Source organism: Cyanistes caeruleus, chromosome 26, assembly GCF_971803275.1.
Source record: "Cyanistes caeruleus chromosome 26, bCyaCae1.hap1.1, whole genome shotgun sequence".
NCBI lineage: Eukaryota > Metazoa > Chordata > Aves > Passeriformes > Paridae > Cyanistes > Cyanistes caeruleus.
This window is the reverse complement of record NC_141726.1, coordinates 2,952,247-2,966,232: the sequence shown is the minus strand read 5'-3', so window position 1 is coordinate 2,966,232 and position 13,986 is coordinate 2,952,247. Positions and strand designations below refer to the sequence as shown.

The following is a 13,986-nucleotide window of genomic DNA, read 5'->3' as shown; positions in this document are numbered from 1 at the left end:
AGAACCAGCCCCTGCACAGCTCAACACCAGCAGCTCCAGCTCTCAGGGTAGCCATGCTGAATGACAGCAAGTTCTTTGCTCTGTGGGCAGGGAAAGGCTGAGCCAGGGGCAGTGGAGAGACATGAGTAGCTGCCAATGGAACATGAAACGAGCAGAGAGACCACAGAGACTTTAAGTGATGTTATTCACTACAAAAACCAATCCTGCTCCTCTGCAGGCACCAATGGGGGGAACCGCAGAGCCCCAAGTCCCTGGGGTAAGATGAAAATGTTCCTGGAGGGATGGCTGGTGTGGAGGGGGCTGGCAGTCCACCAAAGGGACACATCCATCCCAGGCCTATCCTGGGTGTATCCTGGCTGTTGTAGGCAGCACCAGGTCCTCACCTGTGCTTGGCACAAGGGAACTCCCTGCGGCCCTTGTCGCGGCCCCCGAAGCACCGCACCCTGTGGATGGCCTGCAGCTGCTCCTCAATGGTGGCCCGGATGTCCACCTCATCAGGGATGTGCACGTAGCGGATGTTCCTGCCAGTCACAAAGAGCTCATCCAGGTGGGACACAGCACCCTGCCTGTCCGTGAAGGTCACCTTGGCCAGGCGCACGTTCATGAAGGCGTCCACGCTGGTGACGCGCCCCACGGCCGCGCTCTCATCACGCAGCTCCACGGTGGTGATGCGGCCACACAGGCCCTGCAGCAGGATCACCAGGCTGTTCTCAGCGATGGTACGCTCCTTCACCGAGTGGCTCACCTCCATGGCAGCTGTGGCAGGACAGGGCATGCCCTGGGGCTGGGGACACCCACCCACCCACCCACTGCAGCTCACAGTCCCTTCCCATGGGCCAACCCCTGCACATGGAGCAACCCCTGCATGCTCATCTGCACGTGAAGCAGCCCCTGAACGCTGCCCTGAACACATATCTAGCACACTGTACCAAACCTCAAACACTCACCTACGCACACACACATCACCCCTTGCACTCTCACCTGCACACTGTACCAAACCTCAAATGCTCACCTGCACACACACATCACCCCTTGCACTCTCACCTGTATACTGTACCAAACCTCAAATGCTCACCTGCACACACACACATCACCCATTGCACTCTCACCTGTACACTGTACCAAACCTCAAACGCTCACCTGCACACACACATCGCCCCTTGCACTCTCACCTGTACACTGTACCAAACCTCAAACGCTCACCTGCACACACACACATCACCCATTGCACTCTCACCTGTACACTGTACCAAACCTCAAATGCTCACCTGCACACACACATCGCCCCTTGCACTCTCACCTGTACACTGTACCAAACCTCAAACGCTCACCTGCACACACATATCGCCCCTTGCACTCTCACCTGTACACTGTACCAAACCTCAAATGCTCACCTGCACACACACATCGCCCCTTGCACTCTCACCTGTACACTGTACCAAACCTCAAATGCTCACCTGCACACACACACATCACCCCTTGCACTCTCACCTGTACACTGTACCAAACCTCAAATGCTCACCTGCACACACACATCGCCCCTTGCACTCTCACCTGCACACTGTACCAAACCTCAAATGCTCACCTGCACACACACATCACCCCTTGCACTCTCACCTGTACACTGTACCAAACCTCAAATGCTCACCTGCACACACACACATCACCCCTTGCACTCTCACCTGTACACTGTACCAAACCTCAAATGCTCACCTGCACACACACATCGCCCCTTGCACTCTCACCTGCACACTGTACCAAACCTCAAATGCTCACCTGCACACACACATCGCCCCTTGCACTCTCACCTGTACACTGTACCAAACCTCAAATGCTCACCTGCACACACACACATCACCCCTTGCACTCTCACCTGCACATGTAAGGCCGGTCACACGCCCACCTGCACACACACAATCCCTTTCACACTTACCTGCACATTTATCTGCACCCATGCCATTCCCCGCACTCCCCTACACACCCCCACCACCCCTCGCACACTCACCGCACGCCGCCCCTCTCCCCACTCACTCCCATTCTCCTCGCCCACCCCCCTGGCACACCACCCCTGACACACATAGGCCCCCCCCCTCCGCATGCTGGGTTGTTTCGTGTCTCCCTCGCACTCTCCCTGCCTTCAACCCCCCCGCATACTCGTTGTCCCTATCCCATGTCCCCCCATTGTCCCCGTACCTCCCCCCTCCCCCCGCGCACTCACGAGCCGGCGCCTTCCCGCGCGCTCGCCCACCCCGCCCCTCGCGCAGGCGCTCGCCCGCCGCAAGCCCCGCCCCAAGCCCCGCCCCGTCCGGGAGAGGGAGCGCGCGCCGCTCCGCAACGCTCGTGTGTCCCCGTGTCCTGCTGTCCGTGTGTCCCGCTCAGAGCCCGTCCATCAGTGCCAGCAGGTCCTCGCCCTTCTCGGCGCTGCCCGGGCGCGGCTCCGCCACCTCCAGCTCGCCCAGGATGCGGGAGAGCTCCGCCCGCCGGCCCGGCTCCTGCGGGACAGACACCGCGCTCAGCCGCCGCCCGTGCCCGCAACCGCGGCCGGGACTGCGCTGGGCTGGGACCTGCCCCTTTTACACCCAAGTCGGCTAAAACTTGCTCTGGTGTTTTTTCAGGATTCAAATTTTCTTAGTGAATATTCACCAGTTCCACTGTCCCGACAAAAAATTGGCCATTGCTTAGTTACAAGCTTAAGTGAAATGGGAAAAAATGTCTTTTCAAGTCCCTACTCTGTGTGAAATATGGTCCTTAGCAAGGCTGGGATGGTGAGAACCAGCGATGTGAAACATGTTGCGTACCTGTGTGGCTTCAATGTTGATAACCTTGTAAGACAACTCCTCTGGTCTGGTCTGTGCAGCGTGTCTTGATTAAAAACATGAAATGAGTGGTTAATCCCATGAAGATGTATAAGGAAACGATAAAAATCAGACTTCATGAGGCTTCTGTAAGCACAAATGATGCTCAGAGGATGCTCACAGGGTGTGATTGGATGGGGCTTGAAGCAGCCTGGTCTATGGAAGGTGTCCCTTCCCATGACAGGGTAGAATTAGAGGACCCTTAAGGTCCTTTCCAACCCAAACCATTCTGGACTTCGATAAAGTTTGGACTATGCCTCTGTTCCTACTCGGCAAATTAATATATTCACCCGTTTGGAGGCTTCTCCCTGTCCTAGATATTTTTGTTAGGTGTAGAAGAACGGGAATATTTCTGTAGCAGAGATGAAAAGCAGATAGAAATATCCTGCTAAAATGGCTGAAGGGATGTTTCTGTCCAGTGGCATTGGGAGCATGGCTGCATCACAGGAAACATCCTGGAGTAGGATAGCAATGTGCTGGTCTGACCCTAAAGCTGCTCAGGACCAGCTTTGGCCTCCAGGGCTCCCCACAGGCAACCCAAACCCAAACCATGAAGGACTCCAGCGTACTCTTCCTCCTCATCGGTTGTGAACAAGTTCAGCCGAAATCCTGTCTCTCCACCAGTGGGTTTCTGGATGTCCAAACCTCCCAGCAACCGGGCCAGAAAGTTCAGCTCTTCTTTAGCAAGAGGGTTGGGGGCTATGTTCTCCTGCAGGAAACAACAGGGGGTCTGGTGGACAATTACCTGGGAGACTGGGGCTGCAAGGAACTTTGGTATTCCATATATGTCCATCATATATTTCTGATATTCCATACACGTCCTTCAGAGGGATATAAACACATTTCCCTGTTGTTCCTGGGACAGACTGTGCAGATTACCAAGTAATCACCAGCTCAATACTAGAAATGGTTGCTTGAATTTATAGACTCAGCACAAGATACTTTTCCAGCTAAACTGGACAGATGAAAAATCTGTAAAGTCAACTTTCTGTTTTCTGAGGAGATTAAAATGGAAGCAAGCACATCCTTGTATGAACGTGTGGATTCTTTGGGAAAATGTGCCTTTCTCCTGGCTTCAAAGGACTGGGGAGGATTGGATGGGGCTCTGAGAACAACAGAAAAGCTTCCCTGAACTTACCCCATATCTAGAGACTAAGAATTTGGCCAGTTTAAGCAGTGACAGGAACAGGACAACACTGACCTTTGCCTGGGATGCCAGGTTTTTGGATGATCCTGACATGTGTGTCTCCACTGGCCGGGTCACGCTGTACCTAGAGGGAAAACACACAAAGAAGAACAGCTTGTTCTGGGACGAGCTACAGCAACCAGAGGGAGCAGCACAGGATGCAGAATTTTGAGATATTTTTTTGAAGAGTGAACAATTGCAATGAGAAGTTAAAGCTCAGTGTGGTGCAATACTGAGGAACTAAGACGTGTGAGGGACAAAGTTGTGAGAAGGAACAGATCTCAGAAGGATGGAAAATGTACATTAAGGCAAACATGGAGAACAGAAAGGATTTTTTGACTGTGGTTACATTAAATCACATTTCACATAAGGTGCAGCACCAGGTGAGAACACTCTTTCCTCAGTTCCACTGTGGAAATCAAAGTTTTGCTGTTTTCTGCAGCTCTTTATACAATGTTCATACATGTCCTGGTGCAGGACAGCACCTTGTAACAAACTGAACCTGATAATTAATAGCAAAAGAGGCCAAAACCATACTAGGCTGAAGATGTGCTTCTGAACAATCTATCAGATTTGGTTCAAGTTTCTACATAGAACAAAAATTACTTACATATTTGTTCCAAGTTTGAGGACTCTGTCTCCATAAAGCTCAAAAGATCCTTCCCTTTGTGGAGTAACATAATTCCCAGCAGTGGTGAACTCAGTCCTTCTAACTTCCACTCCTTTGTGATTGAACATCCTTAAAAATGAGCCATTATTGAAACGTTTAGTAGTTTCAGTCCTGATTTTAGTACCTAATTCCTCTGCTTTCTGCATGAGGGGAATAAAACTCCATTCTGTACATTGCCATACAGTATGGTATCCCATACCTCTGTTATGGGATAAATTAATAACAGCTAATTTACTGGGATAGAAAACTCCAAAAGCAGCTCAACATTTCATTGCATTAAATTTGGTGACTTAGTCCCAAATTCTGCCCTTTAAATAGTATTTACTGGAGGTTCAGCTGTCCATGCAACAGGAATGGCAATTTGAGCTGGATTCCTGAGCCTTCTAGAATGAAATGCTCTTCCCTGAGCAGCCCCACACATGGCACCAGCTCACCTGATGAGCCCTGGCACCTCTGTGCCCCACGGGACAGGCCCCGAGATTGGCAGCACAAAGCGACCGTTTGAATTTTGCACTTTATCCTTCAGGAAGATGGAGACCTGCAAAATGAAATCACAAACATCACACCCTGGGGAAATCCTCTACGGACCTTCCCACCCAAATTCCCTGAAATCTGAGCTTAAATTTCTCTGCCTACAGTGGGGAAGGTCTCCTAGAGCTCTTGATGTGTGTATAGGGATGTATTTACAAAGCCAGTGATGTGGAATTATGGTCCAGAGGATGGGCACGGATATAACATGAAAAAAATTAAATTAAAAACTACATCCTGTTTGTGCACCTGAGTGTGACCAATTTGTTTAGAGAACATCAAGACTTCATGCTCAGGTTTCCTATCAAGTTTCTTCTAAAAGGAAAAATGGATTTATCAATCAGCAAATCACACTCATAGAGATTCCTTTTGTCATAATATTGTAGAATTATTCAGCAGTATTGCAGTATATGTGCTCAATTTATGAAATTTGAGTGCAATTACAAGCACATCAAGATGACTGAAAAGCACAAGCAACAAACCCAGACCTGCAGTGTTTATAAGCAAATCCCTTTGTATTCCAGCCCCAAACTCCCTGTCATTCTCCCTGCCTAGTTGGATTGGGCTCTTACCCTGATGTGCATATCTTGGAAGAAAATGAGAAGTGTTTGCCTGATGAGCTGGAATTCACCATCAGAGAGACAGTTGTAGGTCTGGAAAAGGAAAATCATCATGGCAAGGGTTTACAGGTGTTCCATGTCCCACTCAGGGAAAGAGGGAACAAGTACAGCTGAATATTCTGATCCGCTTGCAGGGGGAGCAGAGATGCTCTAAGGGGGCTGCTGGTCATTATCAGTAATTATTGTCTGTGACTGAAAGTCTGATTTAATTTCTGCTGAAATCAGTGGAGACTTAAATCAGGCTGAATAAGCAATACATTGATTTAAACTGGGCCAGTAGAAAAATACTACTTAACTCACAGCCCTCTCCAATGTAGTAATCCATCTCTGAAGAGGTAAAAAACCCATAGAATCAAACCACAGCGTGTCCCACCCTTTTTTTGAGGATTCTTACCTCAATCAGCCGCCGGAAGGTCTCATCCACCTGGTTTAGAATGCCAGGGGAGTCGGAGATGAAATCCTTGATGGCATCCAGGTGGTTGAACGTGACCAGCAGAATGTCCCTGGGCCGAGGGCACAGGAGCACTTGGTATTTGAAGGCCATAGTCATGAGGTCGTAGAGCTGCAAAGGAACACAGGAATGTTGGTCCTATTACAGAGGAAACCTCCTAGGCATGGAGAAAGGGATTAAGTCAGGCCAGCACCTGCCTGTGGGCCTGTGGCACAAGGAACCATTTTAGCTTCATTTCCTGAAAAAACAAGATCTCTGCAGTCCCATCCCCAGCCTCCCTGCTGGATCTTCAATGTCACCAGTGCTCAGTGAGGTCATACCTCAAGTGCCGGGTCCAGTTCTCGGCCCCTCAGTGCAAGAGAGACATCGAGGGGCTGGAGTGTGTCCAGAGAAGGGAACAGAGCTGGGGAAGGGGCTGGAGCACCTAAAGCAGCTGAGAGGGCTCAGCCTGGAGAAAAGGAGGCTCGGGGGGGACCTTCTGGCTCTGCACAACTTCCTGACAGGAGGGGACAACTTGGTGGGGGGTCGGACTCTGCTCCCACAGAACAGGGACAGGAGGAGAGGGAACAAGTGCTATGCCAGGGGAGGGTTAGATTGGACATCAGGAAGAATTACTGCATGGAAATGTTGATTAAACATTGGAAAGGGCTGTCCAGGGATGTGGTGAAGTCCCCATCCCTGGAGGTGTCCAAGGAATGACTAGACGTGGCACTCAGTGCTCTGGGCTGGGTGACAAGGTGGGAACTGGGCACAGGTTGGGCTCAACGCTTTTGGAGAGGTTTTCCAACCTCACTGATTCTGTGAATTTCAGCAGCCCTGACACCTGGGTAGAGGGCTCTCTGGTAATCCCATTCCTACCATATTTTCCTAAATTGGCTGTGGATACACGGTTTGCGGGCAGTAACTCTAACACCTGCAAGACAGTGGGTGTCAGTACAGAAATACAGACATTTATCCACACCCATATACCAAATATGTGTATCTTTTTATATGAATATATACCGAAACACCTGATAAACTTAAGGAATGCTTAGTGAACTTGTTCAAATCAAACATTTAGCTGTTCAAGCAGAAAAACTCAGTTCTGAAGCAGCTGATACCACCACGGATTTTCTTGGCCGAGAATCATTTACACAAGGAAATCTGTTCCAAAATGGTAAAGCCACGGGTTAATTATTGCAACAGAAACTGGTGAAGGGCAGCTGGGGAGTGCAGCAGAGGCAGGCTGGGCAGCAGGAGTGGTACCTTGTCCATGCTGGCCTGGTTCAGTCTCATGATGGAGGCGTGAGCCAGCCGGTCGTACACGGTGCGCAGGGCTTTCTTGGAATACAGATCCTGAGGCTTGAACAGCTCATCCATGAATTTTTTGTTGAACATGGTGGTGATGATGTCATTCATAACTGCAAAGACAAATAAACTCTGTGGTTTGCTGCAGAACAGCACGTTCCTGGTCCATCCCAGCTGCAACAGTCACACTGGGGTTACCTGTGCAGAGCAGGGACAGAGCACATCAGGAGAGAGGGAACAGCACCTCTGGATCCAGCACTGCCTCACTCCCATCTGGGCTGAGCCAGCTGGTGTCCCCCAGGGCACAAATGCCACCTGAGCTGAAGGCAGCAGTCCCTGCTTCCCCATGGGAATAAGGCTGGCTTTGCTGCCCCGGTTTAACAGCTATAGCTGACACTTTTCACTTTGAAATAATGTTGCTCGTAGGCTGCTCTGATGTGTTATTATCTAAAAAAGCTGCAGTTCTGCTTCCTAAGGAGAGTGTTTTGCACTGTGGTAAATCTTTGCAGATTGCAGCTGCCTGGCTGTGCCTTGACACCATCAGTCTATTTTTTAACTTCTCAACAGAAGCTCCTGCAGGGCTCTCTGTAATCTTTATTCCAAGCAGATTAACACTGGCAGGTATTTAATACAGCATTTATATCCCTGGGATCTATATCAACATTCAAGGCTCTCACAGCTGAAACATCTGCCGGCCCTGAAGTTTCAAATGCTGAACTTCAAACTTCCTTATTTGTGGTTCATTTTTTATGTGCAAATTTAGCCATTTTTATTTTTACTGTTTTATTACTGAGGAGTTCTTAGAACTCAGAAGTGCTGAGTGTGAGGGCTGTGCTCTTGTTATTGAGCTTTTAATGCAAACAAGATGGAAAACATTGTGCAGTGGTTCAAACAGATGCAGCATCTGAGCTTTTGTGCTGGATCTGCCCCTTTTATTATCTCTCTGATACACTCTTAAGAGTTATCATCAATAAACATTTATTCCTCTATTAAAAAAAAAAGTAAATGAATACATCAGGTCACAGATTACTGTATAAGTGTGGAATTTCCTAAGCACCTGACTTTTAGGAAGCTCATAATGCCAAACAATTATTGTGGATTAGAAAAATATCAGAAATAATAATAATAAAAAATAAAAAGGAGAAAAAGTGAACATACAGAGAGTCGTAGTGACCGATGGTTTAAATTATTGCCCTTATGATTCCCTGGAGGGGTCACACAACTGGCTTTTCACACCTGTCATACATCAAGAGACAAAACAAAGGTAATTTCACTGTAATTTCATCTCTTCCTAGAGGATAAACTTCCTGGGGGTCTGCTGGGAGCCTGGGCAGGGAGGGCTCTGCTCCCAGGAGCAGAGACCTCCTGAAGTGACTGCCTCCTCTCTAAACCTGCTGGTCACAGGTTCCTCGTGCACTGGTCACACAGCTCAGCATCCCCTGTGCTACACCTGACAGGGCTCCCTAGTCCTGGTTTAAACACCCCAAAACCACAGACAGATCTCAGCTCCTGAGCAGTCAGGACTAGGAATACACCTAATTACAAAGGGGAAAAAAGTCCCTCCTTTCTCCCTTCCTTTCAAATAAAATGACCATAAAACAATCCCTACTTGCAATCTCAGACAGAAATCCCCTGTTTTTCATGGAGAAAATAAAATATATTAGTACTAGTAGATATTAGTATCTAGTTAATTTTGCAGGGAATCAATAATGACAAAATAAGAACTTCTGCTTCATACTGCGATTAAGGAAAATATTTTTAAGCTGCTTGTGTGTGTTGCCCACACAGACTTCTCCTGTGTTTGGAGAGTCACAAACAACCCAAACCACCAGGAGACAGACACCTCCTGCACACTGATTTTTCAACAGAATCGAAGGTCTGTGTGAACCACAGACATTTATCTTCTGAAATTAAAACCTCTTGTGTGGGCTATAAAAAGAACTAAGAAAGATATTAAAAAAAAAAAATCACAGTAAAGGGCAAATTGATAATAAATCTCTCACATGTTTGATAATGACACAGCAAAGGTCTCAGTGGGGCCCTGGAGTGGCCATGGCAGGTGACACAGGAGCATTAGCCCAGGAACATGGCACAAGCAACACAGAAAAAGCAAGTGAGCAGAGAGTGGAGGTCATCAACTGGGATGAGAGAAGGGAAACCAGTATAGCCAGTGCGATGGACAGGACTGAAGCTGGGGGTGACGGTGGCTTTGGCCTCCCCATGCCATGTCTCTGGTGACAGACAGCATGTGTCACTGGCATGGCTGGGATGCATGACACTGGAGCCACACCTGGGTGATGCTGGTGGTTCCTGGAGGATGTTTGGGGCAGCAGAAGGAACATTCTGAGTTCTGGTCAGTCACCTTGCGTGCCACAGATTCGTGGTTCCTCAGGGAACCTTCTCACAGCTCCATCAGTGACAGCCTCAGGTGGTGACTCCAGGAGCCTCCTGAGATCCCCTGGGGCACTGAGAACAGGCAAAGTATTCTCCCTCAAAGGAGAAGTGATGGGTCTGGGATCTGCCTTTGAGCCGGCCCTGGCTCACTACATCACAGCTCTGGGCAGCTCCTCATCATTTTGGATGGGATGGAATCTGTTCCTGGACTTCTGAGTTAAAGGCTAGGAAAAGGGTGTGCTTGGAAACAGGAAGTAATGGTAAGAAAAAAGCTGGGGAAAACTCCATGACATCACCATTTACCTTCACTAAATATTAAAACCTACCAATGATGCTTAAACACAAATCATAACCTTGACCCCTCTTATAAAAGGGCTGCTCAGAAGGACCCTGTAAGTTCTGCTCATGCTCACCGAGCAAAAACCTGAGATTCAACACATTAATTTCCTCATTCCTTAGCACAGCCTGTGCTGGAGGCTCCTGTCCCAGGGCAGATTCCAGAGGGAAACATGTCCACACCTCAGCTGCTCCCCTGCAGCACCCCAGGGCTCAATCCCACCCTCAGGATCCCTCCAGTCAGTATGAGCTTGGCTGAGGTGTGGGCACCTGCTCCTTTGGGATCACTGCCAGGTGTAACCACCAGCACAAGTGGGTAAAGCAGCTGGGATGGGAATGCCTTCAATCATCCCTGGAGTTCACCTGTCCAAACCCTGAGCAATGAATTAGAGAAGACCTTAGAAAAATGGAATATACCAAATATTCCTGCATTTAAGAAGAAAAACGACCTGCACAATGCTCACATAATTGCATGCTTGCATGAAAACAGTGGTAAAGAGACACAAATACCATTTTTTGCAGGCAAGACCACCAGGATAAAAAGTTTTGATCCATTTATAGGCTTGGTTAAATTAAAAACTGATTTTTGAGGCCATATGATTTTATGATATGGTCTGTTTTTTCACTGATTTACAGTCAAAAGAGCATTTAATGCTCTTTAATTTAATTGAATGCATTTAATGTAACCAGATGAGAATTATTGTTCATTTGTGACACTGACTGAAGGCTGCAGGAACAGCCTCAGGTGTTCAGGCACGATGAGCCCCAGGTGTGCACGTGGGGTTGGACTGGTGCATGCAGCCAGCAGTTACTGTACCTCGTTTCCTGTCCACATCTGTCCATTCATCTACACGAAGCATATAAAACAAAACAGCAGTTCAAGATGTAAGAACAAGAGTTGCAAGGAAAAGAAATAGAAAGAAATAAACTTTTTTTTTAAAAAAAGCTAATGAATGGATTTTGTCTCATCAGCATTCAGCACTGAATGAGAACCTCACCCTCCCCTTGGATAAAATCCTGTTGCTTCAGTGCACATCAAATTTTACCCTTTGCATGAGCTTAGGTAGGTTTCAGCTGTATTTTGCACTTACAAGTAACCAACATTTGAGTGAAGAGTTTTAAGCATCAACAAACACCTCAGTGTGGATGAACCACATCTCAGTGAAATCAACACACAATTTTTTGGAAGAAAAAAAAAATCCATGCATGGACAAGCTAAAACAGTCCAATTCTCCTGCTGAGATACTCCATCAAGATTTAATTGAGCTAAAATCCTAAATTTGTCCCTGTATGAACAGCAGTAAACTTCTGTCAGATCACTGCCTCATCAGGACACACATGAATAATAACAAATTGCTCCCTCACAAACAATACAATAATTACACAGTGAACCCTTTGTGGTTAGCACTTCATAAAGGACAGGCAGAAGGGATAACAATACCAAGCTCATATCAAGTTGATTTTTTAATAAAACACACCAGAGCTTCCCGAGGCACATTCCCCATCCCCTGACACAGAGGTGCAAGGACTTGTAAAGCAAAGCTTTAATTTGAAGTGGTAAATCCAGAGGTGCTTGGCTGTGAACTGGAGTTTCATACCCCTCATGAAGCCACATGAGGCTCTGTTTGTACAAGGATTTTGGCCAAATAAGATTGTAGAAAAGCCAGACAAGGTTTTCAGGAGCCGTATTAGTATTTGAATTTCACACAACTGCACATGTTGCGTCTGCACAAGATTTACATATTTATTCCTGGAAGCTCCTTCCCATTGCAAAACAACCTGGTCTGCCCCAAAAGTCCAGGACCTGGGCTGACATAACCAAATCCTGAGTTGAGTCCAAAAGTGCATTTCTGAAGCTTTAACCCCCGAACTGAGCACAGAAACACCGACACGGACTCTACTTTATCCTTCTGTGTGAGAACCTCCCAAACCAAACTCAGCAACACCTTTGTGCTGTTCTTATCACACGAACTTCACCGAGCTGATCAACCCAACGGGCTGCACTTCCCAGTGGAGACCACAAAACACAGAGGGGTGATAATTAAGAGTGGGAACTACTACGATGGAGCCCTGAAATGGGGGCAAGGGAACTCCTGGCCAGACTGATGCTGTCAATTTGCAGCATCCTCTGCTGACAGCACAGCGTGCGCCTGTGTGTCCTGGTGCAACAAGTGACAGAAGGAGAGGACACAAAGCTGCGCCAAGGGAAGCTTAGATGAGAAAAAAATTCTTCACTGAAAGAGTGATTGGGCAATGGAATCGTCTGCCCAGGGAGGTGGTGGAGTCACCGTCTATTAAAAGCCTGGACGTGGCACTCAGTGCCATGGTTTTGTTGATGAGGAGGTGTTAGGTCATAGGTTGGACTTGATGATCTCAAAGGTCTTTTCCAACCTCGTTCATCGTGTGATTCTGTGGCAATCCCGGGAACCGACAAGCCGGGGGGAGCAGCCCGAGCCGCGTTCGGGGAGGGGGGAGCGGGAGCAGAGCCCGGCCCGGGGACACCGGCAGCGGCTCCCCGGGCGCTCCGAAGGCACCGGGAGCGGAGGGAGCCGTGCCCGGGGACACGGGCAGGGGCTCCCCGGGGGCTCCGCAGGCACCGGGAGCGGGAGCAGAGCCCGGCCCGGGGACACCGGCAGCGGCTCCCCGGGGGTTCCGCAGGCACCGGGAGCGGGAGCAGAGCCCGGCCCGGGGACACCGGCAGCGGCTCCCCGGGGGTTCCGCAGGCACCGGGAGCGGGAGCAGAGCCCGGCCCGGGGACACCGGCAGCGGCTCCCCGGGCGCTCCGCAGGCACCGGGAGCGGAGGGAGCCGTGCCTCGGGACACCGGCAGCGGCTCCCCGGGCGCTCCGAAGGCACCGGGAGCGGAGGGAGCCCTGCCCGGGGACACCGGCAGCGGCTCCCCGGGCGCTCCGCAGGCACCGGGAGCGGAGGGAGCCGTGCCCGGGGACACCGGCAGCGGCTCCCCGGGCGCTCCGCAGGCACCGGGAGCGGAGGGAGCCGTGCCTCGGGACACCGGCAGCGGCTCCCCGGGGGCTCCGCAGGCACCGAGAGCGGAGGGAGCCGTGCCCGGCCCCTGCCCGCCGCTCACCTTTGCGCGCCTTCTCCCCGGGGATGCTCTGGGCGCGCAGCCGCTGGTCCAGGATATAGAGCATCTCCCCGCCCAGGTTCAGGAACAGCAGCGGCAGCGTTCGCGCCGACATGGTCCCAGCACGGCTCCGGTGCCCGGCACGGCCCAGTGACGGCCCCGCTCCCGCAGGCCGGGCCGCCGCCGCCGCCGTTGCCGGGCAGCCGCGGGGCCAATCCGGGAGTGCCGTCTTGGCCGGCCGAGCCGCGCATGCGCATCGGCAGCGTCTGATTGTGCCTTCATCATCCCTGTGTACCATCATCATCCCTGTGTGCCTTCATCGTCCCTGTGTACCATCATCATCCCTGTGTGCCTTCATCATCCCTGTGTACCATCATCATCCCTGTGTACCATCATCATCCCTGTGTGCCTTCATCATCCCTGTGTACCATCATCATCCCTGTGTGCCTTCATCGTCCCTGTGTACCATCATCATCCCTGTGTGCCTTCATCATCCCTGTGTACCATCATCATCCCTGTGTACCATCATCATCCCTGTGTGCCTTCATCATCCCTGTGTACCATCATCATCCCTG

The 13,986-nt window shown here is 50.0% G+C and overlaps 2 protein-coding genes across 8 annotated transcripts; both read right to left on the bottom strand.

Moving 5' to 3' along the window:
* Positions 1-165: 165 nt before the first annotated feature.
* LSM10 (LSM10, U7 small nuclear RNA associated) lies at positions 166-2,287 on the bottom strand. Its single transcript, XM_086863645.1, has 2 exons — positions 2,219-2,287; positions 166-756 (listed from the first exon to the last, which is right to left on the bottom strand). The coding sequence occupies exon 2, from the start codon at positions 749-751 to the stop codon at positions 380-382; it is 372 nt and encodes a 123-aa protein (XP_086719771.1). The 5' UTR covers positions 752-756; positions 2,219-2,287; the 3' UTR covers positions 166-379.
* A 7-nt stretch (positions 2,288-2,294) lies between these two features.
* Positions 2,295-13,658, bottom strand: OSCP1 (organic solute carrier partner 1). Of its 7 annotated transcripts, none has more exons than XM_086863637.1 (11): positions 13,415-13,605; positions 11,145-11,174; positions 7,556-7,710; positions 6,254-6,421; positions 5,812-5,892; positions 5,146-5,249; positions 4,652-4,780; positions 4,057-4,126; positions 3,425-3,585; positions 2,799-2,862; positions 2,297-2,492 (listed from the first exon to the last, which is right to left on the bottom strand). In XM_086863637.1, exons 1-11 carry the CDS (start codon positions 13,524-13,526, stop codon positions 2,376-2,378), a joined length of 1,191 nt encoding a protein of 396 aa, XP_086719763.1. In that variant the 5' UTR covers positions 13,527-13,605; the 3' UTR covers positions 2,297-2,375. The 7 variants fall into 7 exon arrangements, with proteins under 7 accessions (XP_086719767.1, XP_086719768.1, XP_086719763.1 ...); XM_086863638.1 differs by having other exon boundaries at positions 2,299-2,492; positions 3,425-3,564; positions 13,415-13,603; XM_086863641.1 differs by lacking the exon at positions 5,812-5,892 and having other exon boundaries at positions 2,295-2,492; positions 13,415-13,607.
* Positions 13,659-13,986: the final 328 nt, after the last annotated feature.

Bases quoted from the DNA above. Each gene is read 5' to 3' on its own strand.
- OSCP1 (XM_086863637.1), bottom strand. From the start codon at position 13,526: ATGTCGGCGCGAACGCTGCCGCTGCTGTTCCTGAACCTGGGCGGGGAG. The intron at 11,175-13,414 runs GTGAGCGGCGGG...TGCTTCGTGTAG, and splicing joins CGGGGAGAAGGCGCGCAAAG to ATGAATGGACAGATGTGGAC. The intron at 7,711-11,144 runs GTACAGTAACTG...TTGTCTTTGCAG, and splicing joins AGATGTGGACAGGAAACGAG to TTATGAATGACATCATCACC.
- LSM10 (XM_086863645.1), bottom strand. From the start codon at position 751: ATGGAGGTGAGCCACTCGGTGAAGGAGCGTACCATCGCTGAGAACAGC.